Source organism: Takifugu rubripes, chromosome 3 (assembly GCF_901000725.2).
Source record: "Takifugu rubripes chromosome 3, fTakRub1.2, whole genome shotgun sequence".
In the NCBI taxonomy this organism is placed as follows: Eukaryota; Metazoa; Chordata; class Actinopteri; order Tetraodontiformes; family Tetraodontidae; genus Takifugu; species Takifugu rubripes.
The window spans coordinates 12,836,237-12,864,236 of NC_042287.1; the positions used below are offsets into that span (position 1 = coordinate 12,836,237).

Consider the following 28,000-nt stretch of genomic DNA (forward strand, 5'->3'; position numbering starts at 1 on the left):
CACAGGTTCCTAGTATTTAGCATTTTCTGGGTTAATTCATACAGTTAAACACATAATTTAGCCTAACGATAGGCCCAGTTTTCTTTGCAATTGATGTCAACCGACCAGTAGTTTTATTTATTTAATTTTATTTTTTGTTGTCTGATTTTGTCAGTATGAAGTCAAAATAGATATGTGGCACCCACTGGATGGAAAACCCCAATTTATTGGGAGCCCTTTTCATTTCTGTATTATTGATAATAATATTTATAATTAATATATTTTAGGCCAGACCAAGTGTTGGCATTTATTACAATATTTTCCTTTCACGGATTTTTTGGTGTAGGTAGAATGAAGGGGGAATGTATTCATTGGTCAGGCGGAACCTTGTGTACGCCGTCGCTGCGGGGGACCTGTGGAGGAGCACCTGAAGGAGGGGGCGTTTTAGGAAGCCATCTGGAGGGTGCGCAGCGCGCACCTGGCGGTTTGTTTTCCCTCTTCTTACCTGCTTAATGGTCGGTAAATGGCGAATGTGTCGAAAAATGTGTTTTAATCACATGGCAGATTATCTGTGTCGTGGTTTAATGAGGGTGTACAAAGGCAGGAGCAGTTTAAACAATAACGGAAAAGTTAATTGGTTATGACAGTTTGGGCTTGGCGGCGCAATTTGGGGAAGCTCCGCCCACTGCATTTTGTAATTTAGATGGCATACGCTGCATTTTGCTTTCTATTGTGGTCAACACAATTTAAGAACAATTCTTTTATCCTGCATTTTCCCCTCTATTGCAATGATTACAGAATATTTTCTTTGCATTGCAAAAATCTCAAAGCAGTTGAAACTAAATTATTATGCTGAGAAACCGAATTAAGCAACTCTAGAGCTAATGAAACATTTAGGAGTGGCACACTCAATGTTATCTGTTCTTAAAAAGAATCTGTTGATGTTCTGTAAGCTCAGTGAAGACAACTGATGTCGATGCCAGAAGCCTCCATAACATCGAGAAAAACTCAAGGAGATTGTGGAGGAGGGTCGAAAGAGTGCCATTGTCTACGATACAAGAGAGGTTTTCATTACCGTAAGGACGGCAATTACGAGAATGGGTGAAAGCATTCAAGGAAAGGCTGATTTCACTTGACAACAAAATTTTTAAAAAGTCCTGGACTCAGATGCTGTAGAAAAATGTAACCAAGAAGGGAAAAAAAATCATGCATTAGATTGCTGGAAAGAGAAAAATCTGGAGAAGGAAAGGAACAGCGTGGGCATGTATGGCTTCCAAAGAAACTGGCTTGCTGAACGAGGTGACTGCTGACAGGAAGAGCTCCAGGACTTCTGAAGTGTACAGAGCTGCACTTTCTGTCCCATTCCAGCCAGGTTCTGCTTCATTTGGGGGCGAAGACCCAGAAAGTTAACCCAGACTTTCCAAAGGTGAATGAACATTTATTTAACATTTTTTTGACCACGTCAGTCAGAGCCTCCTTTCAATTAAGAAAGCCACAAACAGAACCGTTAAAAATAATCAGAAACAACCTCCTTATAATGATTCTGTGCAAGTGATGGTGGACCTGACTTCGAAAAGAGGGGGGAGGTTCTGATCCGCTATCACACTAATGGTCAGAGACGAGAACGTGGGCGTAATTTAATAGGCGCTCGTGCGTTTCCTGTGATGGTGGCATCTTGAGAAAATGAAAACAAATAGGTGAGATTAAAGGACGAACTGCACTTGTGTACCCATGTGGTTTCCATCCCATTTTTTGTAACTTGTTGTGATAAGGTGTCTTATCTAATTACGGCCACCCAAAGTGGATTTGGCAGCTCCAGAAGGTTTCTGCTCTGGGCTCAGCACTGCTGTTGAGACAGGTGCTAAATACAAATGAGCCTGTATCCTCAGGCCATGGAATTTATGGTAGTAACGGTTGAGTCTCGGTAACTTGTCCTGCACTCCAGTCCTCTGCTGGAGTTTTCCCTCCATCCATCACACAAATTGTCACACTAGTGGGCTTTTCTTTCTTTAACATGACGCCACGAAATCTCTCCTGGACTGAGTCTTCCAGGACAGGTAAAGGTGAAAATGCAGAGTTACACTCCCTTCAGTGTGTCACCTGTATCATACACACCAATGGGATTAAACATTTCTTGGCTCATTTCAACTGAACCAAAGGTGGCAAACACTGTTCTACTGAACAGAGCATTTGTTGGAACTGGTGTGGTTCCAAATTTAGTTACCGGTAATCAGAACTGCATGTTCTAACTTCAGGTTTTAATTTTTATGGGATTTTTGTATTGGCCCAGTAATACTGGAGCAACTAAAAAAAAAGATTTACAGCAGAGCAGAGAGGAAAAGAACAGGCTCATATTCAGGCTCACAGGCAAAATATATTGATTTTTAACAGTGTTGTAGTCATGCATGTTGCAATTCCTGACCAAATCCAATTTAACTTGTGTGTGTGTTTGCTGTTGTGCTGACAAGAATGACAACACAATAGCCCAGAAGTTCAGAGAAAGATTGACGACATGTTCAGATGCCTGCTGACTCACATTTTATGCTTCCATGATGCTATAACATCATCCTCCTTAAGATGGCTGTTTATAATCCACAGGGGTTCAAACACCATCCAGGGGAATATACACAAACCTGGAAAAATTGTCGAAATCTTTTTTTTTTCCAGAGTTGTTTTTGTGGCGGTCATAAATGCTGTGATCCCTCCGCTTTGACCAGCTGATGAAAATGGATTATCTTTGCCATGTGACTCCTCCTCTTGTGTTGTGGATCTCCGTCTGTGCATTGAGCCATCACCAAATCAATAGCTCATCACCTGAAAGCTCTCAGGGCTGCTGTGGCACCTTCATTCCGATAAGATGTGTGATAGCCTTCGCTTACATATAGATATTTTTTCCAGAATAAGAACTACTGGAACGTTAATTGAACAAGGGGCACTGGGAGTGGAGGGCCTCCTGGGCAGGCTTGTAAATATTCGCACTTCGCTAAATAGAGCTACCTGGAAATGATGTTACATCGAGATGAAGAAGGTCAGGTAGAAAAAGCGAGGCCTGACAAAATAGAACACGTGTCTCGGGGTGCATTTCAACTGAAAATGTGTTTGTTTTCTCCCACAGGAACGTGGGAAAGCTGTGTTTTCTCTATTTTTCCACGATTGGGATTCAAGTTCTTGCAGCCTTTAGATGTGTGAATTGTATCTGGTCTCAGATGAATGAGGTCATGTTTTTGTGAGCAAACATGAGTGAAACAACAAAAATAGACTTCCACTATGGTCTTTATATTTCTCTCCCATATGAAAAAGCACCAATTCAGATAGAACCCTGGATGTAGATAATGTGCGGTAGTGCCTTTTTGTCCTATTTTGCGACAAGTGCGTGTCGACAAATCGCCGACTGACGCCAAGTCTTTGCAAAGTGTCTGACTTGCTGCTAAATTTAACAAAATATAATAATCCTCAAGCAATGACCTGATCATGTGAGTGCAGCCACACTGGACATTGCTCCATTTCTGACCTGCAGACTCCCGGGGCAAAGCCTTCAGGTTTGAGGGAGTGACAGCTTTTTCACTCCCTGATATGGCACATTGATGGGGTGATACACCCCTGTGCAACTTGCTCACATCCCCCTGAGAAGAGACATTCTCCGGTAACTAAAATGCAGTTCAGTAGGATGGAGCTCCCTCCGCTCGGAGCATTTAACATCAGCATTCTGGATGTCCTCCGAGGAAAAATAGGACCTGTCCTGAGAGTGAAAACACAACAGTCACAGTTCTGCGGAACTCTGAATTGACCTCTTTACTGGCTCTTGCTCAGTTCTGTGTCTGACTGCTGGATCACCTCCACTTGAAACATCAACATCCCACAGGCCCTTTGGAATAATTTTACCCTACAAAGAAATGTGATTTTGCAAGGAGAATGGTGAGAAAATGTACTTGAGGCTATTTATACGCCAACCGGAAGGGACACAAATGTGATTCTCTACCCTAACGAGACACAGATCTGGGTTCTTTAAGCCATTGGAGCCGAACTGTACATTGTCACATCACAATCCCAGAACCTTTTTTTTTGCCTCTGCGCAGCTGGTCTGGCAGCACAGGAAGCAGGAAATTTGCATCGACTAATAGCTGCTGAAACGGGCTTCTCTTTTAGACCACTTCACAAACGACCAGCTAAATGATGATTTTCCAGGAAAATCCATGGCAATGATATGAGAAAATGTGAGGATTGATATAAAGGCTTGTAGTGATCGACGTAATCATTCCTGTCATAATTAAATGATCCAATCAAAGTGGAACTAAACCATGAAACACGTTATTAAAAACAAATATTTCCCAACCTCCATTTACCTTCGGAACTCTTTCCAAACACATAAAATATGAGTGCCATGGTTAAATGAGTGGAGAAATGTCACATCCTTGTTAATATTTTTAAGTATTTGACATAAATGTCAAATCTATTCTTACCTGGCCATCTGGCCATTCATCACTGAGTAGTCAAGGCCTTGTTTTCTTTCTGTTATTCATTATGAGCATTTTCTGCCGCTGTGAGACACGTATGCCCTTTCAAAGTTTGATACTCCATTTAACTTAGAACACAAATGTGATCCTCAGGAAATGGTAGCAACTTAATCAGCTTCATGAGGTCGTCCAGATTTTATAATTTGAGGTTGCCTTTTCAGGATGGGACCATTCGGGCCTTTCTTTGGACTAGAGGAGTTGCGTAAATCTGATCATTTCAGGCAGACAAGGATACAAACGGCTAAGAAGTCTATTTTCTATAATCTACAGGTCACAATGTAGGACTTTATTGACCTATCTACACAGTAAAGACAAAAGACTATCACAACCCCATATGCGTATAGAGAGTAGCCTTCAGGTTTGAGGGAGGCCAGCAGTCAAGCTTGTGCTCCACTTAAAAAGTGACCTAAATTTCCTAGAAAAGTTATCATAGCCAGACTTTATTGCTCTCAAAGTGGCTTCAGTCCCCAATTGCACGAGCCAGAGCTAAAACATTAGCATACCGAATAACCAAAAAAATCCATATAGCCAAGTGATATTTTAATGTCTTTTACTATATACTTACTATATTTAACCCAAATATACAAACCTCTCTCTGAAAAATCTCCATGTTATTACCCTCTCCTGAAATCAGACCAGCATTAACGCTGAAGCTCCAATCAGAGGTACGATTGGCTGAGGGATGATGACTCATTTCAACAGGCTGGTGTTGGGCTGGTGAAAAGCAGGTGGGTGTACGGGTGGGTGAGTGGTGAAAATGGGGAGGCGTTGGTAAAACCATCTCCCACAGCCTCGAGGGCCTGGATTGTGTCAGAGCGCGGGGTTTTGGTCACACATCATTTACCATAAATAAGCATAAAAAGGGGGCAAAAATGACTTTGTTACCATTTTTCTCCAGAGCCATGGTTACTTGGAGCTAGACTTGGAGGAGAGGCATAGAGACTGAGGGAGAGAGAGAGACTTGCTGATCACAGTCTGCAGCCCCCAGCCTTCCCTCTGTTGCTGCTGCTGCTACAGTACGTGTGAAAGGCGGAGAGAGGGGGCAGCAGAAGCAGAGCTGCTGTTTGTCTCTGAGACTCGGGAGGAGGAGACGGAGGAGAGAGAAGCCTTCCGTGAGCTGCGAGCAGAGCATCTCCGGCCAGTCTTCTGGTATGTGTCCAGTGTGAGCGACAGTTCCTGCACACCTCTGCCTGCCGCCTGAGCCACATCGCACAGCAGAATTGACAGCAGCCACGAACACAGGTGAGCGCCGTCCAGAACTCTCAGCATCACTAATGCCACTCAACACCTTCATGTGGCATCTGTCTGCGTATTTGCTGCATTATTTGTGTGCGTGTGTGGGAATGTGACTGGATTTTTGTTTACATCCACATGTCTGTGTGTGAATTAGTGTATGTAAAGGCTTGTTTATCACCTGAGAGAGAAGTGAAAAGGCTCTGGGTAGGTGGCTCCTCTAAATTTAGGAGAGAATTGATCTGGTTTATCCCCTATTCCCCAAGTGTGAAACCCATGTGTTGTTCGCAAAAAAACAAAGTGGGAGGAGTGCAAATCATTTCAACTGCGAAGGAAAACTCGATGAAAACGCCGCAGAGGCTGTTTTTTTCAGCCAGATTTAACACGGTTGTGATTTGTGGCGTGTGTAGGCACAGAAATTTGGAGAAAATCTGCAGGTGTTTACATTGCGGGCTTACAGTTTTTCTAGAGCTTACTGCCTTTGTCTCAGCTGCGCAAAAGAGATGCTGCATCTTTCCCAAAAGAAAGCATTGGCCATGAGATGGTAAATTTGTTGCAGGTTCAAAGTCTAATTCATCAAAACATGGAGCTTAACACAATCATGCAGGACGAATGATTGAGATTATGCATGGTTGCTTCTGTGGCACAAAGTCGCAGTATTATGTCTACTTTAGGCTGTGTAAAAAAAGGTGTAGTGGCTTTTTTTTAATAACTAATTGCCGTGACTGCAGAGAAAGTCTTTGTTATTGTGATGCAAATCGATCTTCTCATCTGCCAGCCAGTTGGAGATTTCAGCCCTCTCCTCCGTGTCGTCGTGTGGTGCGTATTACCTGTGCTGTTGCATTCTGGACTGCGATTTGTGATGCGATGTGTAATGGCAGCTCATAACTGCTTAACCCCCTCCTCCCTCCCCAGGGTTGTTCTAGAATGAGTCAATCCAGACTACAACTTGTTGAATTAACAACTTTCCCCCCCCCCTAATTGTGTCCAAACACCCAAAATCTGCAGTCAAGTGAAGTGATTTTGATTTGTGAGCAGGAAAGACAGAGAGGTGTGGCGCTTAGAAAAGCACCATATGGCTGAATGAGGTTTCACAGAGGGACACTTGTCAGGGGCTGGTTTAAACCCCTGAGCCATGACCGTGATCTCCGCTGCCATAGAGAGTGAAAAAATTCCCTCAGTTGTTGCAGTTGTCTGCCTCTCACCGTCAATCTGTCACCAGCTGAAATGCTGAGGAATCAGCTCTAACTCCCCACTGACCCCGCCACATCCTTTCATCACGCCTTTCTCTCTCTACATCTCTGCCATCCATCCATCATCTATCCATCCATCCACCCATCCTCTCTCTCAAATGTTTGTCTCTTCACTTTCACCGAGCATCACCATCCACCCCCCCCCCCCTTCCCCCCCTCCGCACTGGTCGCCACAGAAACGGCTGATTCAGGAAGGGTGGGCGGGTGTCTCAGAGCTCATGCTGCTCTGCCCCATGCGGTGCTTTCACAGGATATTTCTGCTTCTGTGCTGCTTTTATGGCCCTGATATGCTGACGGTTCAGGTGGTTGAGTCACAAACTTATCGGCCACACAAAGGCTGTTTGTTCGCGGCCCTAGAAGGATCCCTTCAGGGTTGAAAGTTACGCTAAGATTTGGACTTGTTTCCCCTATCTTGAAAGAGGGAAGGAGTCTGCCTAAACATACAGTATAAATCATAGGTTAGACGTGGAGCTGCTGTGTGCGTGCGTTTGTGTGTTTAGAGACTACACTGAGGTGATTAATAATGTAATATGCCATGACCAAGTCATTTAATAATAGATATTTTGTGACCTTTCTCTTATATAAGGTTGATAACGCAAAATGGGACTGACGGCAATAAATAAGAAAAATACCTAAATAGAAAATTGATTAAATCAGCCCCTTTAAAACCTCATATTATGCTGGACCCAAGCATACAGTGCAAAATAAATGATTTGTAGTTGGAATGATAGGGTGGATTTACACTTTTTTGTTGCAGTTTTAGGATAGCTCTGGTTGCCATGGAGATCATTTGTAGAATAGCTTAAAACAGTGCTGTACAAAAAAAAAAGGGGGGGGGGGGGGGGCTTCTGAGCAGGAAATGAAACCTGCGGCGCACAGCGATCAGGACACCATGAGTTCACCCCACCCTACCTGATTAAATAAATTTGGAATCCAGGGAGTCACCGAGGAATCTGTGGCAAACAGTAGCTCCAGAAAAACCGTTGTGCTTCCTGAACAACACCTCAATCTTTTTATTGTTATTCATTCATTGATCGCACTGCGTCCTGTGCACAGTATATGTGATGAAGAAAATGTCTACAGGTAATGTTTGAGTGTTTTCATTGAATAATAACAAAGGACTAATCGACAATGAAACTAACAACTGGTTCCCCACTGATCAGCTTGTCTGCCATTGTGTGTTTTCATGTACACAGGAACAAAAAGATATAAATATATGCAGACTGCAGGGGCTCTTTTTTCCTGCCTGCAGTGTTCAGCCATTACAGTGGGCTGTGACGCAGCCAGAGACTGCACGCTGCAGACCGGCCACAAACGCAGCCAGAACAAAGCCTGTACGCACAGTCATCCGAGAGAAAAACCCCACATGAAAGAAAGCAGAATCCTCTTCCCCAGCGATCCTCAGCAGCTCGCCATGCTGCCTTTTTAACCCCAGCCTCCCAGGTGTCACTGGGAGTCTGAGGTCGAGCGCTTTTAGATTACCTGCGGGGGGGATGTAACAGTCCCCCAAGCAGGATCGATAAATACACGGCCATGATTGAAACCCCGATGATCGATACCTGTCAGACTGTATCATGATGCCATATTATGATCCAGATCAGTTCAGTTTGTGCCCTCGCACCAGCGTTTGACATCATACTGTTAACAAGATAATAAACTTTTATTTATAAGGAGCTTCATATGGATTTTATTTGACGTCCCTACTGATGGTCCAACAGGTAAGTCTATGAAAGGAATAACAAATATATAAGTAATTTGCAATATTTGTAACACCTATTGATATTTTAAGCCAAAAAAGTTCCACTTGGGGTGCGGGAAAGTTGAAAATGTCATTACAAAGAAGGTCACAGTGAACCACTTTATTTAAGATAAAAAAGATAAAAGATAAAGAAGGTAAAAAAATAACATACACATGCAGCGGGACACGATGGATCCAGGACTGTGTTTGTCGAATGCCGCGCCACAAAGATATTGCCGGGAGTGAGTAGTATCACGGCTGATGCCCCACTGTGGCCGCCATCTCCCAAACAGCACATTATTTGTTCAGAATAAAACAATCACGGTGCCCAGAATAGTGCTGAGACCAGGGGTTCTGTATTCAGCAACATCCAGGATGACGTTCTGAGTCACTGCAGTTGTGGTCAAATACCTCCGCTCTGGGTGGGGTGTTCTTTATTAACCTCAATATCACCCTCTGAAAAACAACAACACAGCCCCATCTGGAGACTCTCTCTTCCTGCCATCTGCTCCTCTGCTTTCTGATTGGACAGTTTATTTTAAAGCCCTTTTTATTGGATCAATAAACCCAGGAAGGTGGGGAGTAGAAACGGAAGAGGCCACAGAGGTTGATCATTTTCAAGGTGAAACCCGAGTTGTTTCCATTTCAACCCAGTTTCTTCATCCCAGAAAGTGCTGACTGGCTTCAAACAGAGCGAGAAAGAGAGAGAGCGCCACACACGGTTGGTGCTAAGTCAACGTCAAACTGACAGAATCAGGAGTTAAATCTGAAAGAACCAGACGCTGCATTTCTGCACAAGCCTACTGTACTGGAGGAGCGACGACAGAATGTTAAATGCTTCTGCAGCTGGTGCCGGTGGGGACTGATGTGCTGGTTCACCCCTGGATGCAAACAGGTGGAAAGTTAACGAGGCGGCTATGCACACAATTAATACCTGCTACATCAGAATGATCACTATTTAATTATGCAATATTGAGTAGTTTCAATATTTCCAATCAAATATTGCATTTTTCTATAGTTTTTCCTCTTCCTCATAAACATAATTACTGCTGATAATCTCACCATGGCTCAAAGAAAATTAGCAGACTTTATTTCCACTAATCTTAGCTTATACTATAAATACATTCTTCACAAATCCCAAATCATTCTTCTGCTTTATCTTCCCTCTGCAGTCCAGCCACTACATCTGCTGCATCCATCTGCTAAATCAAATGTATTTCCCAATAGCCAGCCAATGCCATTCAATTAATTATTCAAACCAGGCGCGGACTGATGGAATATTACAGCATTAGAGTAAAATTGTCTGCATGAAAGTCCGATCCTTTGGGTCTTTGCACTCCACTGACCGTGGACAAAAAAATCTGTGTTCACACTAACAATGAAATACAAAGATTCTTGCAGCTGAGATTTATTTGTCTGCACAGCCGGAACAGATTTAAGATGGTGACACAAGCGCGTGCAGTGCGGAAGGCTTCTAAAGGAAATCAGTCGGGTCCATTTGCAACTAAAACTGCAATTGTCACATTACATACATCTTCATTGTCACTGAAGCCATCTGTTGGAATTTCCAGATCGAAAAAAAGTCAGATTGATGCCACGCCGAAGAAAAAGGATCATTAAATATAAATTCACTGGAAACTCTGCCCGAAAATAACTCTGCGGTTATTGGAACGATTCCCACGAGACGCTGCCAGAGAGATTATCTGACCAGCGGACAGACATCCATCCTGCCCTACAAAATCATTTCTTTTTAGGGTACTGCCATCCATAATTAAGACCATTTGGTTTTAAATTATCCAACAGGCTCATTTTCCCCTCGTACATAAATGTACAAAATGAACATTTAATCGGTCGGATCATATACATTGTGTTGATAAAGCCTGCTGGGAATGTCCCCGGAGAGTTCTGCGTAAAATCTGGTTATACTTGCGAGCGCTGCGCACGGATCTGACAAACACACTTGGAGGATTAACCATCGGATGGTCGAGTAAACCAACCACAAACATGTTAGCAAACTCTTGACATCCTTCAAACAGACAGATTGGATCCCTTTCTGCGCAAGCTGTCTCTAAAAGCGCCGTCATCAAGCGGAACTACGTAGATCACCATTATTCCAGTAGTCCCTCTGCTCTGCAGCGCTCTCTTCTTTCCTCGGGGCAACCCAGAAGCTCACAGCTACCTGCTGCTCGCATGCTCCTCCGACTGCCTTTATCAGTTTCCATACTACTTTCTTTATCAGAGAGATGTCCATTTGTTATACAAGTAGTGTTCTTACAAATCACTTAACTCTCCAGTGTGGATATACGGGCTACCGAAGCTGTGTTAATGTAGAATATTTAAGCGCAGTTTAATGGCCCTGTCTTTGCAGAGTCATCCTTGTGGCTTCTGCTGCTTCTCCAACCACACGTTTCCTTTCCAGGGCCACTTTTGGTGCAGAAGGTCAGCCCATTCCTGTAGGGGATTCTGTGGTTTATGCTGTGGAGGACGTTAAATCGGTGTCTTGGGGTCAGGTTTTCATCACGACTGTGGTCACTTAAACTGAAAGGGGGGGGGGACTTCAGACAGGAAGAGGAAGCAGATAAAACTGTATAGAGACACATTTGCAAGGCTTTGAGGAGAATCTCTCAAAACTCCCAACGTGTTCTGTCAGCACTCAAGGACAAGTCTGAACATTGAGCAGTATGAAAGCTGTTGCATCAACTGTTGCTCCTTGCCGTCATCTGTCTCATCTGTCAGGAGACCGCATCATCAGAACCTCCATCTATCTAACTCATCCATTCCTCTCTCATGCCTCTAATGGCTTCTCTACATTTGTATGCTCAGAACAACATGCATGTTTTTTTTATTGTGTTACAATGAATGTATTAGATTGAACAACGCAGATTTCATAAGTATCTTGATGTGTGAATTGTGTTCTCTTTTGTCCTCACTTCAAGAGTGTGATCAGTTGGGAATTGGCGTCTTTTCTCAGATTCCAAGTCTCCTTTCCTCCTACACTAGCTATCCTTTAATCCTTTCCCAGTTGCTACACATAATCTCAGTCTCACATTCACACTATTAACCAACCTTAGTCCATTAGCCCTCTTCCTGTAATAATATTTTTGCCTTCAGATGCACACACACACACACACTCACACAGTCCCTAGGGTTTTGCTATGATCGATTTAAGTGCGTCGTTTTCTCTTTGTCCTTCAGCTGTGGGAAGTCACCACTAATGGCCACCAGGTTTTCTAATTAGTTAATTATTTCCTATAACAAAGTCTGTACCTCTCAGCTGTTAACTGAGTAGCTGAAGGTTCATTTTATATTTTTGTCTGTAATGTAAGATGGACACACGTAGGCTCCAATACCCTGTGATGGAAGTTAAATATACCTGAAAAAACCATTATGGTCTATGGAAATGAACTTGTACATACTGCAGCCCAATGCTGTGGCACACATACTTATTATTTTTATTCAAAATGATAGCTTATGCATGACATTAATGACCTCCACACAGATACCTGACCGGGTGATCCATTATTGCTTCACGCGACAAACATCCAGAGTTCTATTTAAATCTTTGAATTTATCAGATGTCGGTGTGTTTGTAGTATTTTTGGGACCACAAACTGCAGAACCACCAGAGGTTCCCTATAAAAGCACTCATTAATTTATGATTACAACCACAAACATCATAGGTCATATCTTTTGATCTGATTTGGGAGCTCTGCCTTTGTGTGTGTGTGTCTGTGTGTGTGTGGGCAAGGGGGGGGGGGGTGGCTATGGTTGATGTGCATTTTGCTGTGAGCCAAATCTGAAAAAAGCCTTTGAGATAGAAAGGTCACGGTGGCTTTGACCTTTAATGGCTCCAACCTTGCGTATCCATGTGTCATCGGTGTATCACAGAGGGAGAAAAGGTTCTATTTTAGATTTGAAATGAAGGTGATTTTACCAGGTGACTACCTGATAATGGTCTAAGGTCCTGATGTTTTTTTTGTGTGATTACCAGTCATTAAGTAGAATAGAAGCACACACACATACCCACTTTGCTTGGCCTTGGGTTCATCTATTGAGATCTGATTGATATGTCCTCTCGGCTCTTTTGTGCTCATACAGACAACTGATTTTTCTGTTCAAACAACTCTGACGTGACTCATTTTTGTTGCTGTGTGCTTTGTAGCTAAAAAGCGCTCGTCATAAAGCAAGGCTACAAGAATGAGGGTGTCAGATGACTCATGCTTCCGAATTTGGGTTGAAACCCAACTGTCCACAGTGTGTCCTGGGCTCCCGACATTAAGAGCAGAGGCTACAGTAGCACAACCAATATTGCTGGTGGTGGAGTTTCAAGGGGCTTTGCTGATTTGTCTATTCCCAATTTACACCCTCATATGGTGCACACTCAGCTAGCTTTTCTGCTTCCTGCTCTATAATGCCAATGCAGATATGGAACAAATCCTCACTTTATGTTTCACCATCAGAGCCTCAAACCTTGTTTCTATACCGATCTCTGAACGACATCTTGGACAGGAACCATGAAAGCCAGTATTTTGAGTCAGAAGTTAGTTAATGACCCATATAATGCGACTCCTGACCACAGATTAAACTGCTATAGACTTCGAATCAACCCAGCAAGCGTCCGATTTGCTGAAATCCATTGGTGTAATGGAGCAATCTTGTGAAACAACAAGCAATTCAGGAGGTTCAGGCCCTTTTCCCTCAGCGAGAAGATGGCTCAGGGACACGACCATCCTCTTAAGGCGACAGTAAGGCTTTCATGGATTGTTTTCTTTTTGAAGTGTTGTTGCATCACATGGAAATAGCTCACATTCAGCTGCCTTCTGCCATCATTCTTTATGTGCAGAAACCAGTGGGAGGACATGTAAAAATGCATAGCAACAGACTCTCTCCTCTCTGATACACTCTCACATTAACACACAAATCGTTGCCAGTACATGTGCAAACCTTGCAAGCCGCCATGGAGTAATTTGGTCCCCTTATTAAAGACTAAACCCATCGGTAAATGGTGTAAATGGCATCGCACAACAAGAATTAGCCTGAGTTAGCGACTCAGCAGCGGCGGTCGAGGGGGAACTTGCATCGCCGCCTGCCCGGTCTGCAAACCCATTCTCCATTTGTGTTTGTGCTGCCATTTCAGAGCTGGATCACCAGTGATGGCACTGCCTTGTCCACAACTTCTGGCTGTCATTAGATCTGCCCGTCTGTCAGCTCACTATGTAGAATAACAAGGGGGGGCTTAGGTGCCGGTATCCTTTTTGCCTTTGGATGGTGCCTGTGTGGAGATGAAGAGAGCGATTTGCCCGTTGAAACCCTGCAATTCTATTTCAGGCCATCCCACACACAGTGGGAGAGGAGCAGAAATGTGTCACCCTTTTAATTACAGCTTTTCAGGTCCCTGTGAAATTTTGTGCATCTGTAAGTAAGGGTTAGCCCTGCTTTGGAATTCAGAAACACCTCCAGTAATTAGCACATCACCGACGTGTATGTCAGCTTTATCTTTTTTTTTTCTTTGATTTAAACCTTTTTTTAAAAAAAATAAATAAATACAATTTTGGACTGCATTTGCGCTCCAACACCCGTTTTCTGTTTTCTGGCGGACAGCATTACAACACACATGATCCCAGTGATGTCACCGAGTCACCCACTCTGAGCTTTTCTTAGTCTGTTCTTCTGGCTGAACCACAGAGCTGTTTTTCTTTCCTATAGGGTCAACTCTGTTCAATTAATTTCTCGTTAGTACTGATCCGTGTAAGCTGTGTTAAGAATTTAATCCTTATAACAGATTTATGAGCAAACTGGCTCTGCGAGAGAACGTCGCTCACGTGGTTACATTAATCTCGGGTTTATGATGTGTTGACAGGCAAGAATCGGTTAAAAAAAAAGCTTCTGATAAAATAATTACAAAAATTTGTAATTTGCATTTGTAGTTGCATGTAAAATAAATACACACACACACACACTGCTCACCTCCTCCATCTGTATTTATGTAAATGAATCACACTTTTCCTGGTTAGCTTCTTGGCTTTTTCCGTTAGCGCGCTGTTGTTGGTTTCCTCTTTCCCTTTCATTACAAGGGTCTCATCCCGCTGAGTTGGCAGGGGGGTGGCTGTATTTACTCAAGCTGGACTCCTACCGGCTCCTGTGCCATTATCCTGGATTGAATATTAGTCTGCTTGGTCACGCTCACTTTCCTGCTGTGTAAAATAATTCCCATCATCAGCGGGCAACAGAACAGCTGGACATGGAAAACGAGGTGTTCCTGTGTGAGAAGATTAGGGACGTCGTGTCCATCCCATTGTCAGCTAGAGATCCTTGAGGTTTTCAATCCAGACCCCACTAGCTCAGCAAATTGCCGGTGAAGGCTAATCTGCCAGCCGATATTGATCCGGTACACATAAACTGGTGAAAAATTGTCAACATTAGTCAAATTGATCCATTTTTTTGTGCTGCAGATACAATGTGTGACCATTCCTCACAGGAAACTGGCTCCATAATGAATATTAACAGAGCCAAAATTGCCGCTAGAATATTGACGAGGCAGAAACGCAGAGTGAGTTTCAGGTAGCAGATGTGCTCAGCTGGTCGGGTCAGCTCAGGGTTCTGCGTCATCCGGTGACATCACAGCGCTGCAGCCCACACCAGCACCAGCCACACGAAGACACCATCTAATTCAATAATGGTGTCTTTTGCTTTTACTTTAGTTGCTGGTTTTATTTATTAAACCAAGCTAAAGACAAATTAAGCATGAAGTGGTGTGTTTCACAGTTTTTATGTTTTTAAGATAATAAGGGGGGGGGGGATTAAACCACTACCACAAATTTAATGCTAAAAGCTACACAGACACAAAGTTGGGCACATAATTCACCCGGATAAATTATTCTGTGCCTTGAAAATATTCTTGTGGATGTTGAAGAGGGAGCGAGAGGTTATTTTGAGCCCGCTGCAGATTTCGGTCTCAAGCATGTAGCAATAGTTTAAAAGTAAGCCAAATCATGAGCAGCCTGCAACAAGCAGAGGCTGATTAATTTCTGTGTGAACCAACAATCACTGCACATACTGTTTGTTTGCAATGGCGTAATTGCCGGCATAGAGCTCCGAGATTGGCTGACAACCAAGAACCTGTTGTGATGATTAGGATCTTCTTCTCCACAGCTTTTGTGTGTTAAAGGGATAAAGAAATGAGTGTTTAAACCTGGGTAAATATACAGATGTTTTCGGGCCAAACCTTTTCACTTGAATGGGTGAAAAATGAAGAAGCAATGGCGAGTGGTGAATACAAAGGAGTGGGAAAATCTGGTGTCTGTGTATGCACATTGAGGTGGTAATTAATAATGGGATTTATGAAGGGATTAAAAGTAAGTTTGGATTGGTTTAACAGAGCCTTGATCATGCTCAGTGATTCAGCTGAGTACCTCCTCTCATGTCAGCTTTTACATAAATAAGAGCTTTTTTGCCATCTCTCTCTCTCTCTCTCTCTTCTTCTTCTTCTCTTCCTCTCATGCACACCCACACAGAGCCTGTCAGAGGCACATGAGGATGGGAGGAGGAAGGAGGGAGGTGGGTGAGGCATGCTCTTAACACTCCATCTACAGCTTGTATCTATTATTTCTGCCCCCCATTTCTGAATACCCACCATTCTTTAGTATTTTCTGCGTAGCTGTGGAGGTTTCATACACACATCCTCTATTCTTTGGTCTTAAAATCCAACAATCCAAAATCTTCTCTCTGCAGGGCTGCTGATAATTCCCAGTTAATTAATGTGTAAATTAAGAGGCTGTTAATTTGGATCTAACTGGAAGTTGGGGGAAAAAAATAATGGACAGCTAAATTTAGCCCCTGTTGTGGTTGATGATCTGTGAAATGCCTCCATGCTGTCAATTATGTAAGTACGAAACAACATACTCTGAAAGAGAAACACCGTGTACATTACATGTCTATTTTCGTGCTCTATTGAAACGTACAGAAATATACTGCTCTTAAAAGCTTCTCGTAAATGGGTGTCGTTCAATACTTTGCACCTCACTTGGTTGCCACAGCAACCTGCAGTTTTTCCAACCTTCCTGCAGTTCTCTTCTGTTTCAGGGATGTGCAGTTGTGTTGTCCAAGACGTGTGTTCTCCCACCTGACTCTGTTTCTGCTCAGTCATTAGTGTCAAATACTGAAAGTGAAATTTTAAAACCGTTAGGACATTAGAATATTGAGACAGTTGTGCAGTAAAGATCTATAGTAGAGACTGACCATGCAATGAGGACACTAGTGTAGGAGGGAGTCTGCACATACAGGTAATTAGGTCAAGGTGACGCTCGTGGTCGTGAAATGGTCCTTTTTTTTAAACCAAACAGGAGAATTTGTGTAATGAGCCTATTGCCATTCCAAAATATCTAGTGAATAAGAACATGGGTGTGATACTGCTACAATGGAGACGTGGGCTCACTCTCCTCTTCCCTCCTTCAATGCAACCAAAGTGCGACCATTTACCATTTTAATGGCCATGAATCTCCTGAACTTGGTCTATGGAGAGGATGGACCGGGATGGAAGCTAGCTTTTTTTTTTCTCTTTTTGGTGGGGAAGGACAGAGTGTTATGCCCGGGCGCCCAGCCTGCTCTGTTACGTCAGAACTTCACACACTCATCAGCAGCCTTCTGTACCAAAGTTTAGGTGTAAATTCTGCTCACTGCATTTAAACAGCCTGACACCGACACTGCGCCTTTGTGTAACAATCTGGAGCAGAGACTTACAGAACATCTTAATAAGTGGTGTGAAGGGACCATTAATCAAAACACTGGCGCACTCTGTGACGCCATCGCTCCCTCACGCTAGCAAAGTTCACGCTGGAGAAAAGGGGATTAATCACAATTATTTGACAACGCAACAACTGTCATTTGTCGATTTTACAACGTAGCAGCGCGGTGGTGCAGTTGGTAACTGTCTCCTCACAGCATGTTTAATAATGCATAATTTATTTTATTCATCATCTACATTCTGATCTCACTGCTAATATTTAGGCACATGAGAGTCGACATTCGGCAGTGTTTTCCTCTCAGGAATGATCCAAACGGATCAGCCGCAGGGTCTGAACCCCTTCGGACCAAAATGTCAAAGACTGTTTACACATCCTCGCCAGCCTGCAGTCTTTGGGTTTTTGTCAGAGCCATGAACTTGACTGCTGACCTACGGATGAAGAGCAATAACAGCTCATTCTCACGGCAGATTTATAGACACGCACTGTCTTCCAGAACCACGCCATGATCCGACAATAAGACCAACAAGCTGACTAATATCTTACAATAAGAACTGAAGTCGCTCATGACACATTCTACCTTCAGTTTGCTCCTCATTGTCATACTCTAATGAGGCAATTTCTGCTCGCCTACTGTTAATTATTCATGTGTCAGTAATATGTGCAGCTGTTCACTCTCATTTGGAGGAGGAAGAAGGGAGCTCTAATCCATCCCTTCAAGTGAAGCGGCTGATGCAGATACACCCCGTGTCTGTCAGTACTGGTTTAAACAGGAGCTTTGTAAGGTTGCTAATGCTGCCTCGTCAGTCAGTCAACTGAAATATTTTGTCTGCTATTACATTTATCGGCTACAGATACGAGTCCCAAAGCATTCTTGGATTCCTGATTTAACCCTCAGCATTGCCAGGAGCACATTTATTGTGACATTTTTCCAGCAGAGAGCAGTGGTAGTTTACCCTGGTGATGTCTGAAGGACTGCTAAATGGTGTATATATATAAGTTTGGTTCAGATATTGTAACATTTAGTGCTGTTCCAGGGATTTAAACAAACTCTTCAGGTATAATCTGTGCCATTCCAGCATCACGAATGTTAGCACAGCTGGACTAATGTGAGATTGAATTTGCTTACAAAATAAAACTATGCCTGATTCAACACCACATATTTTTAGAAATGCTCAAATCACAGAATAAAAGGCTCCGACAATCAACACAAACCAGACCCACCTAATCCTGTTATTACACCATGATATCAGTAAACATGGTATATGCAATAATGCTGGTACCGCTGCATCAGTTCACAAGAGCATATTTGTATTTGCTCCCTTTTTAATATTTGAGTGTACTGTAGTTTGCTAAAGTGATTGTACATGTGTGCAACAATTTAGGCCAATTTTCTATGCAAATCCTGCAAAATTCTGAAAATCCTGTAATCCTTTATAAGGATCCCAGTTAACAGCATGGTCTGTGTGCTCGCTTCATGGCAATTAAGGGCATTTGAAAATGGTTTTTGGTCTACCGTGTTCTATTATATTTGAGAAAAGACAAAACCCATAGTTCTTAGTAAATGAACTTTTTTTTAACCTGTTTTCATCATTGTCAGTTGAGGAATTATATCATTTGAGGTTCAAAAATATCCCTAACTACTTCTGTCTCTGTTTCCCTGACAGGGGAACCTGTGTCCACCGAGGTGATCAGGGTAGAGGAGCATGTAGTGGCAGCCATGTCGCTGGAGATGGAGAAGACCATCACCAAGCTCATGTATGACTTCCAGAGGAACTCCACTTCCGACGACGACTCTGGATGTGCGCTGGAGGAATACGTGTGGGTCCCCCCGGGCCTCAGTCCTGAGCAGGTACGTCAGTCAGGCGACCTTCTCGCAGACTTTCAACCCACACTCGCTTTTCCTTTCACAGGGAGCGGTTCATTAGCTAATGCTCATTCTGCTCCGTCGTAGTCAGACTGTATCAAATTGCATCGGTCAGAATAATTCAATTACTTGGATGATAGAGTGACTTTTGGCTAATAATCCTGATGTGGAAAATGTAGCCATGTGAAAATAAGGCCATGAATCATTATTGTCTTCAAACCTCCTTCATGGTGTTTTAGTGTCTTTGAGTTGAAAAGGCCGGAGGAGGGAAGGGCAGGGGATGACACATGAAATCACTGAGATTTAGCTGTCAGACATTTCATGGAAGGGTAATTGTGAGGACATTTTTAGCTGTCAGAAGCAAAACTAAAGCTGATTGGAACCAGGTTCAGTGCGGGAAGGATTGAATACAGCAGCAAAAGGAACCACAGCTGCATTCACCGGCCAACTGGTTAACGCCTGAAGTTATTCATGTCTGCCTTTTTGTGAATTCCACTATAAAAGTAAAGTAAGAAACTCCCTGACTACCATCAAATTAACCGAGGAAACTACAGAAGTGGATCCGGTATCATGTTTTTGTGGACTATGCGGCAGATTAGCACAGCTTTGCTGTGATTCCCAACGGTATGGAGGTAAATTGCTTTAGTGAATGTTAAGATAAGCCTAATCGAAAAAGCTTGGCATTTGTTTTGCGCAGCTACTTTTCGCAATTCCCAGTCTGGGCTCATTTGCAGTTTAAATGCATTTTAATTACCCTCTCTCCCGAGCTGATGTAATAATTCGTGCACACACCCCCAAAAAAGGTTTGTCCTCTTTCAAAAAGATGCTGCTGTTTTTAAAAATAAAAATAAATAAACTTGTTTTTCTTTTAAGGCCATCACACTAATGTAACCGGCCTCCCAGGGCTGTGTTAACAGATGACAGGCTGTGCTGATAACAGTCATTTTCTCCAGTCATCCATCTTGACAGGATGCTGAAAGAGGGTGAAGCGTCTCTCATCCAACAGGGGGTGCAGGCAATTGTAGCTGTCCGTTGCTTTTTAATGCATTAATTATTTTTAAGCCTGTCATTGTGATTCCTCTCCACACAATGTCATTAATGTGACTCGGATTTTAATCGGCATTCTGCACGTTGTTAGTCCCTGACTCGGTACATCTTCAATGTCTTTAGGTCAATTTGTGCCGTAATTGGCTTGTTGAAATATTTGACATCTCAAATTTAACTTACCGTCTCCTCCAAAATTGTCCTTCATGGAAGAAGCTACTGTATTAAATCCCCTCACTATAAAACTGGCCCATGGCTCAGTGTCACCCTCACCAGTGCAGAACAAAATATGCGGGTGAGTCAGGAACAACAGGATATTACATTCAGATACATCACCTCCTTTGCACCGCGGGTCATGTAATCCATGAAGATGTCACCTAAATGGGTCATTACACTACAAAGAGCCCAAAGTCAATTCAATTTCCCTACGGGGATGAATAAAGTACATCTTAATCTTAAAGTCGGTGTTGCATAAAATCAGGGGCAGTAGATAAGATCTGTCTACACCCTGATAAAATAAAGAAAACAAAATTTGCTGTTGTGGAAATCTGCCTTGGAGGAAGCAGCATCACTACAAAGTTTACCAGTTTTAGTTATAGTGATAGCAGGATGCTCCATCCTAGTCAGGGTCACATGGCTGCTAGCGTCTGTCACAGCAGTCGTGGTGAGAGGCAGGAATACACCCTGGACTGCTCACCATCCCATCACAGGACACGCACTCATTCACTCTCACCCAGGGGCAGTTTTAAGTCTTTGTGCCCATTTACACGACAACAAAAACGCAAGGTTTCATTGCAGTTATGCCTTTTGTTTACACAAGAACGGTGTCCAGACACAATCCACGAGCTTCTAAAAAAGGGCTCCAGAGTGAAAACATTATGGTTTTTAGTGAAAATGATGGCAGCTATGGTTGACTACCGAGCCACAGGTGTGCTGCTAACTGTGTAAGGTTTGTTGTCACTCCTCCAACAAAATGTGGACTTGCTGCGTCCCTACGCTGACACATGGAGGCTCATTTTTTTATTCACCACAGGCTGAATCAATCGCTGACGGACATCGCAGTTTTGGTCAGTGGGAGGAAGCTCCGATGGCATGTATAAACTCACGCAGGCACGAGACGGAACATGATTTAAAGACTTGAGCTGGATCAAAGAGATCCGATCGTTGGGAGATTAGCGAATAAATGATAAGGTTTGATCAGTAACTTTTTAACGGGAGCTGGACTTTAAAAGTGTACTTTTCAGATCTATATTTTTCCCATCAAAGTCCAACTGCAGAGACATTAAATCTAATTGCAAAGCAGCCAAGATTACCTCTGTGTCTGCAGCGGTAGCAGAGTTTATGGCGCTGCAGCACAAATCTCAGGCACTCTTTAAGGGTAATTATTAAAGCACGGCATGTATGCCATAAAGACCCTGTTGAATGGTTCTGAAACAAAGGAGGGCTTGTCACAATCGATGAATGAAAGACCTCTAAATCCTTTAATTATCTCCTTCCCCCAATGCTACCAGCTTTGCCTTAGATGAATAAGAGTCAATATTCAATAGACTTCCTAATATATCATGTTGCCGCTGGATAATTAAAATTACTATTACAAATTTATAATGACGTCTTTGGAGTGACAACCCAAAATATTTATTCAGTTTTGCTATTGTTTCTTTTAGGTTCATCAGTATTATAATTCCTTGCCAGAGGAGAAGGTCCCATATATAAACAGTCCTGGAGAGAAATATCGGCTCAAGCAACTGCTTCACCAGCTGCCACCGCACGACAATGAGGTACAAAAAGGTTAAAGTCAGAAGTATAAACGAACACTTCGTCTTTGCTCCAGTGTTTTTTAAGATGACAACCTGTTCCTCAGGTCCGTTATTGCAACATTTTGGATGAGGAGGAGAAACGAGAGCTGAAGATCTTCAGCAACCAACGGAAGAAGGACAACTTGGGGAGAGGCAACGTCCGTCCTTTCCCTCCCAACATCAGTGGGGCTGTTTGTGATAAGGTAAAACTGACCATCCTTATTCCCTGTGTATTGCCTCAAATATCATGACACTCCCTTGTTTTTGCTTTATTGTTCCAGCTTGTAGCATACATACAGTATATCCCCCTCTCCTTGTTTTCTCCTCTTCCACACCATCATTTCCTTCTTCCCATCCTGTTCTGCTCTTTTTTTCTTCAGTGCGGTGGTCAGATTAACGGTGGAGACATTGTGGTTTTCGCTGCGAGGGCCGGTCATGGACAGTGCTGGCACCCTCACTGCTTTGTCTGTGGCAGCTGTGAAGAGCTACTGGTAGATCTCATCTACTTCTACCAGGATGGCAAAATCTACTGTGGCCGGCACCATGCTGAGAGGCTAAAACCCCGATGCTGCGCTTGTGATGAGGTGCCTTTCTGTTCTTGTAGCCCCTGCGGGTTTGAAATGGCTGAATGATTCATGGCTCTGGCATTTAAATGTAGTCAGATGAGAGACTATGTCGCCATTACTCTGATTGTCATCACTACTGATAACATCCAGGCCAGACAAAATTTTAATTTTTGCCGATATGCTAAATCGATAATGTTCTCTTACTTGGGTGGTAATAATCTGAAATATTGTGTTTTTAATCTCTTATGGGGATCATTTTTCTTAATCTCTCATTATTTCCATCCAAGTCATACATAATTTCACGTGAGCTATATAGTTTTATTTTGCAGGGCACTTTAAACTACAGGACGTACAACATTTTTTTAAAATTACAATTTGCAACAGGAAAAAACATTCAAACAAACTGGGAGGTGTCGTATAGTATATGTTAACGAGGACATTGCTTCATTTCAACTACTGCCCTGCAGATAAAAGCGTACAGTTTATTTGCGGGCCAATAATGGACCCCTGATCCATCCCAATTGTCAGATCTCTCTCAGTTGACCATGCTCCTAAATTATTAAAATGTCACGACTGCAAATTGGTGTCAGATTAGTTTAAACCCAGTTTAATGAATGAGTTTACATTAGCTTGTGGCCTCACTTCATCTTAGGGACTTTATGCCATGATACTCCCCCCCGATTAATGTTCTAATGTCTGGGGTCACACAGCTAATCTTTGCTGATGAATGCACCGAAGCGGAGGGCAGACACTGGCACATGAAGCACTTCTGTTGCTATGAGTGCGAGACCACCCTCGGAGGCCAGCGCTACATCATGAAGGATGGACGGCCACACTGCTGCAACTGCTTTGAGTCCCTTTATGCAGAGTACTGCGATGCATGCGGAGAACACATAGGTACCTGTCTTCTGTTTGTCTTTGCTCTTTTCTCGCTACTTATTTATGTAAATTCACATATTTTTGCCCCCCTACACTTACATCAAGTAATAGCCACTTATTGTAAGAGTGGGTCTTATCTCTGTTAGCCTTGTCTGCCACAGCTGTGGAGAGGTGGAGAAAAGACAGTGAAATGTGAATGGTTATTATCCTCCCATCCCCGACAAACAATGAAGGAGGCTGTTTTAGAGGATGCTCCAATAATTCATGACTTCTGTAAAAGATGTTTCCTTCCTCTAGTTTAAGAGCATCGTGTGCATTTTGGGGCTTTCTTGCAGTGACCGTGCATGAGCACAAATTCACATTAACTTTTAACATTCCATTTATAGGCTTTGACATTTTATCCCCTTTAAAGCAGCTGGACCAAAAAAGGATTCATTTAATGTGTAATGATGAAACTAAGGCTGCAGGCTGTGCATATTTAAAGGAGCATTGAAGCTCCATCAGTACTGCCCACAGTTGTATAACCACTGTCACGTTATAAACATCTTTTTTTTTTTACCACTTTAAGGTATTGACCAAGGACAGATGACGTACGATGGACAGCACTGGCATGCAACTGAAGAATGCTTTTGCTGTGCCCACTGCAAGCGTTCTCTGCTGGGTCGTCCATTCCTGCCAAAGCAGGGTCAGATCTTCTGCTCACGGTCCTGCAGTGCCGGCCAGGTAGGCAAAACTATTACTGAAATGATACCAGCTCGATTGTTGCTCTGTTCCGGGGCATATTTGTGGCTAACGTTGAGGATGTAAACCCAATAAGGGTCAAGGATGTTCGCTCCTCCTGCTTCAGGGTTGATTTGTAATTGTGCGTTGACCCAACTCAAAGCCTAACGACCGCGTGCAGAGTGCAGGTACCCAACCACACCGGGAGCCTTTTAGACTTGTTCACTGGTGCGTGAACTTCCTTCTTCATTTACGCTTCCATTCTTCTGTTTATACTGTCCTTGCAGTCAGGTGTAAGCAGAAGGCTTCTGTGGGGAATTGATGAAGCAAGAGTCTTACAAACGCACATGGATTATTTACAGTTTTCGTTGGTCTTCAGGCTATTTTTCCGTGGTGTAGGTAGAGGAAAATGAATGAAGCTCCCAGAACAGAACAGAGAACTGCCACATAAAACTTAACCAGTTTCTTTTGACAAATGGAATTGGCTGAATTTAATCACTTAATTGTTTACTTTCAATCAATCAGGATCCAGATGAGTCTGACTCCTCAGACTCAGCTTTCCAAAGTGCCCGTTCCCGGGAGTCCCGCCACAGCACCAAGATTGGGAAAAAAGAGCGCAGGAATGCTGAGCAGGAGTGGAGGAGTGTAGAGGCCCGCCAGTCAGCTCCTCCACCCATGCCTGACCGTCTGTCTGCTGAAAACGACGCCCTTTCTGTTCAGATGGACCATTTAAGCCTCTCATCGAGCCAGACCCCAAGCAGAACACCAAACCGCACACCCAGCCGTACTCCGAGCCGAGCCCCAAGCCTTAACCAGGTGTGGATGAGCCGGGATGACCCTTATGTTCCTGCGGCTTATGAGGGCCCTCAGCGGGAACCATCCCCTTCCCCAACATCTATACATATGCTTGGGCAGTGTAACCTAAGGCAGGGCTACAATCCCAACGCAAATGCTCACCCTGCAGCTCAGAGTCCCGCCAACCCAGGGAAGAGGCCCGATTCCTGGGGGAAAGAGCAAGGAAATGCCAAAAGGACCCCTATGGCTGCTCTGAGGGGCCACTCCTTCAATGAAAACTGGACCCACCACACCCAAGAGGAGTTCAGGCCTAACAAGCTGCGCACCCAGATGAGCTTCAATGAGATGTCCAGCCAGAATCAAGGCTTTTCTGATAAACGAAGTATCAGTCTTCATGGTTTCCAGAGAAATGGCCGACCCCCTCTGACCAGGAGAAACCCTATAAATGCCATGAGTTTCAATGAGCCTCTCACACCTCTGGAACAGACTCCTCGTGGATCCATGGACTCTATTACTATCTCTAATACTGCAGGTATTATTAAATGCATCATACAATATATTTTGCTTTCCCTTTTTTGGGGGGGGGGTTGGGTAATTCTTGTTGTCTCATTTCACTGCTTGTTTTTCTTGTATACATAAAGCAGCCAAATGTTTTTAGAGATTTGGAACAGCAAACAGGGATTTCTTGTTTTGATCTGAATAGTGCAAATTCCTGGAGAGGTTCACTGTAATTGAATGGCATATCATCTTAAAGCCTGACTTCAGTTTAATGGTTTTCACAGGTAACTCTCTGGATGGCGCAACTAAGCGACAGGAGCACCTGTCTCGGTTCTCCATGCCTGACCTGAGTAAAGACTCCGGAGTTAACGTGTCTGAAAAGAGCAACATGGGCACCCTCAGTTCCTCGGTCCAGTTCCACAGCACTGAGTCGCTGTCCTCTTCTCGACCCTACAATAATAATGCGTACGCTCCTTTTAGAGTTGGCTACCCGCTGCAGTACTGGGACGGCCCGCAGCCGCTCGGCTTTGATGGCAAAGGTCGCGTGGGTGTGATGGGCAGCAGTGGAAATCTGCGGATGCCTCCCATGAGTGACAGAATGCCCCGTCGGCTCATTAATGGGCAGGAGGGCATGTCACAGCAACAGCAGCCGCCACCGAGACGACGCAAACACCACCGTGGCAACCATGGTAACGGGCAGCACCGCAGCGGGCGTCATCACAAACGCTCTCGGCGTTCACGTTCTGACAACGCTTTGCACCTGGTGGCTGACCGTCCCACTCACGTGGTGGAGCTACCATTCCGTCGTGTCCAGGAGGATTACGATCGCCTCCCCTCTGGTAATGTTCGAGAGATGTTTGGCCCCGAGGCGGGCGGGTACAGGCAGCAACCACACCGACCTTGCCCCCGCACCACCTCTGATCTCACCCTGCAGAATGCTGGCTGGCAGCCCGTGGGTCTTGGTGGGCCATGTTGGGGTAACGGATACGTGGAGGCGCAAGATCCCTGGTGCTCCAGCTGCTCCTCTTCCTCGGAGTCTGAGGCAGACGAGGGTTATTTTCGGGGCGAAGCGATTCCTCGGCCCGTGCAGCTTTGCTACATCAAAAATGAGGACTTGCGTCATCGCTACAGCCCCTCGGGGATGGCTGGCCATCATGGACCTCTGCACGGACCAATTCATGGCCAGCTGCACACCCGCCAGAGGAAGAAGAGCAAAAACTGCATAATTTCCTAGATATAGAGCAAAGGGATGATGAGGGATGAGTATCAGAGTAAAAAGGATGAGAGAGAGAGAGATAAGGAGACAGTGAAAACACCAGAGAAGTTGAACAGAGGGAGTGGGAAGGTGAGTGAGAATGCTCACAGTGAATGTGTGTGTGTGTGTGTGTGTGAGTGAGTGAGTGCTTGCCTGTGTGTGTGTTGTGGTTGAAGAGAGGAAAGGGCCTATTTTGTGCTTGTGAGCTTATACAACTCTACACTGGGTGTTTGTGCACACCTACACACCATGATCTAATCACAAGAGGAAGCTTGGCAGGCTTACACAACCTAAATGTTTAAGGCCTGCGATGGCACCAGGGAGCACTGATGGAGTCGACTAATAAATATACCGTGGTCAAGGTAAATAATATCACGTGTGTGTGTGTCTGTGCATGTATCCATGTTACAGAGAGACTGATTACATTTTCTAGACTTCGCTCTCCTTGAAACAGGAGGAGAAGCTGGTCAAACCGCAGCGGCCTGACTGTTCACGTCAGCCCTGCGATCCAGGCCCCCGAGCTCGGAAACCTATTCTGTGTGACCCCCTCCCCCCAAAAGAATCGTATCGGGGTAGTTAAAGTTATGTGCTAGATTCCAGGCTATGTCATTGTTTACCTCAGTGGAATCCAAATGCTGCTGGAATATAGTGTTGGCTCGCTGGCCCCGTTATCACCTTGTACAAATAACCTGTTGAACTTCGTGCTCTAACTAGCAGCTCTTCATGCTTTACCGAGGACAGAGAGCTGGACGGCCTCTGCTCCGTCACCTTTCAGGCACAGTAATGTCAGGTATGGTCCCATTTTATCTTCTGCAACATGCTTTGTTTTTTGACAGTTACATATAGATGAATTATGATAAAGCTAATAATGATAATAATTATAATAATAGTAATAACCAAGTGATTAAAAATAATACCCGCTTAGATGTATGTATAGTAATAAACTAAACTAATGGCTGTACCGTGGTAATGTAAATGTTATGTACATATGGTCTTAAATATTTATATATTTTGTAATTAAAGAATCATTATTTGTATAACATAATTTAGAGATAGAGAGACTTGCATGTCAATTTATTGTTGTTGTCTAATACTGGAAATAAAGTGTAATTGAATGAATGA

At 43.7% G+C, this 28,000-nt stretch overlaps 1 protein-coding gene across 4 annotated transcripts; it reads left to right on the forward strand.

The window, feature by feature from the left end:
* Nucleotides 1-393: 393 nt before the first annotated feature.
* LOC101073257 (prickle-like protein 2) lies at nt 394-27,996 on the forward strand. Of its 4 annotated transcripts, none has more exons than XM_029834222.1 (12): nt 394-463; nt 938-1,405; nt 5,128-5,221; nt 5,392-5,735; nt 19,126-19,310; nt 22,034-22,147; nt 22,231-22,368; nt 22,546-22,749; nt 23,442-23,628; nt 24,179-24,333; nt 24,856-25,657; nt 25,908-27,996. In XM_029834222.1, the coding sequence occupies exons 5-12, from the start codon at nt 19,179-19,181 to the stop codon at nt 26,855-26,857; spliced, it is 2,682 nt and encodes an 893-aa protein (XP_029690082.1). In that variant the 5' UTR covers nt 394-463; nt 938-1,405; nt 5,128-5,221; nt 5,392-5,735; nt 19,126-19,178; the 3' UTR covers nt 26,858-27,996. The 4 variants fall into 4 exon arrangements, with proteins under 4 accessions (XP_029690082.1, XP_011615707.1, XP_029690084.1 ...); XM_029834223.1 differs by having other exon boundaries at nt 430-494; XM_011617405.2 differs by having other exon boundaries at nt 419-1,405.
* The last annotated feature ends 4 nt before the right edge of the window (nt 27,997-28,000 follow it).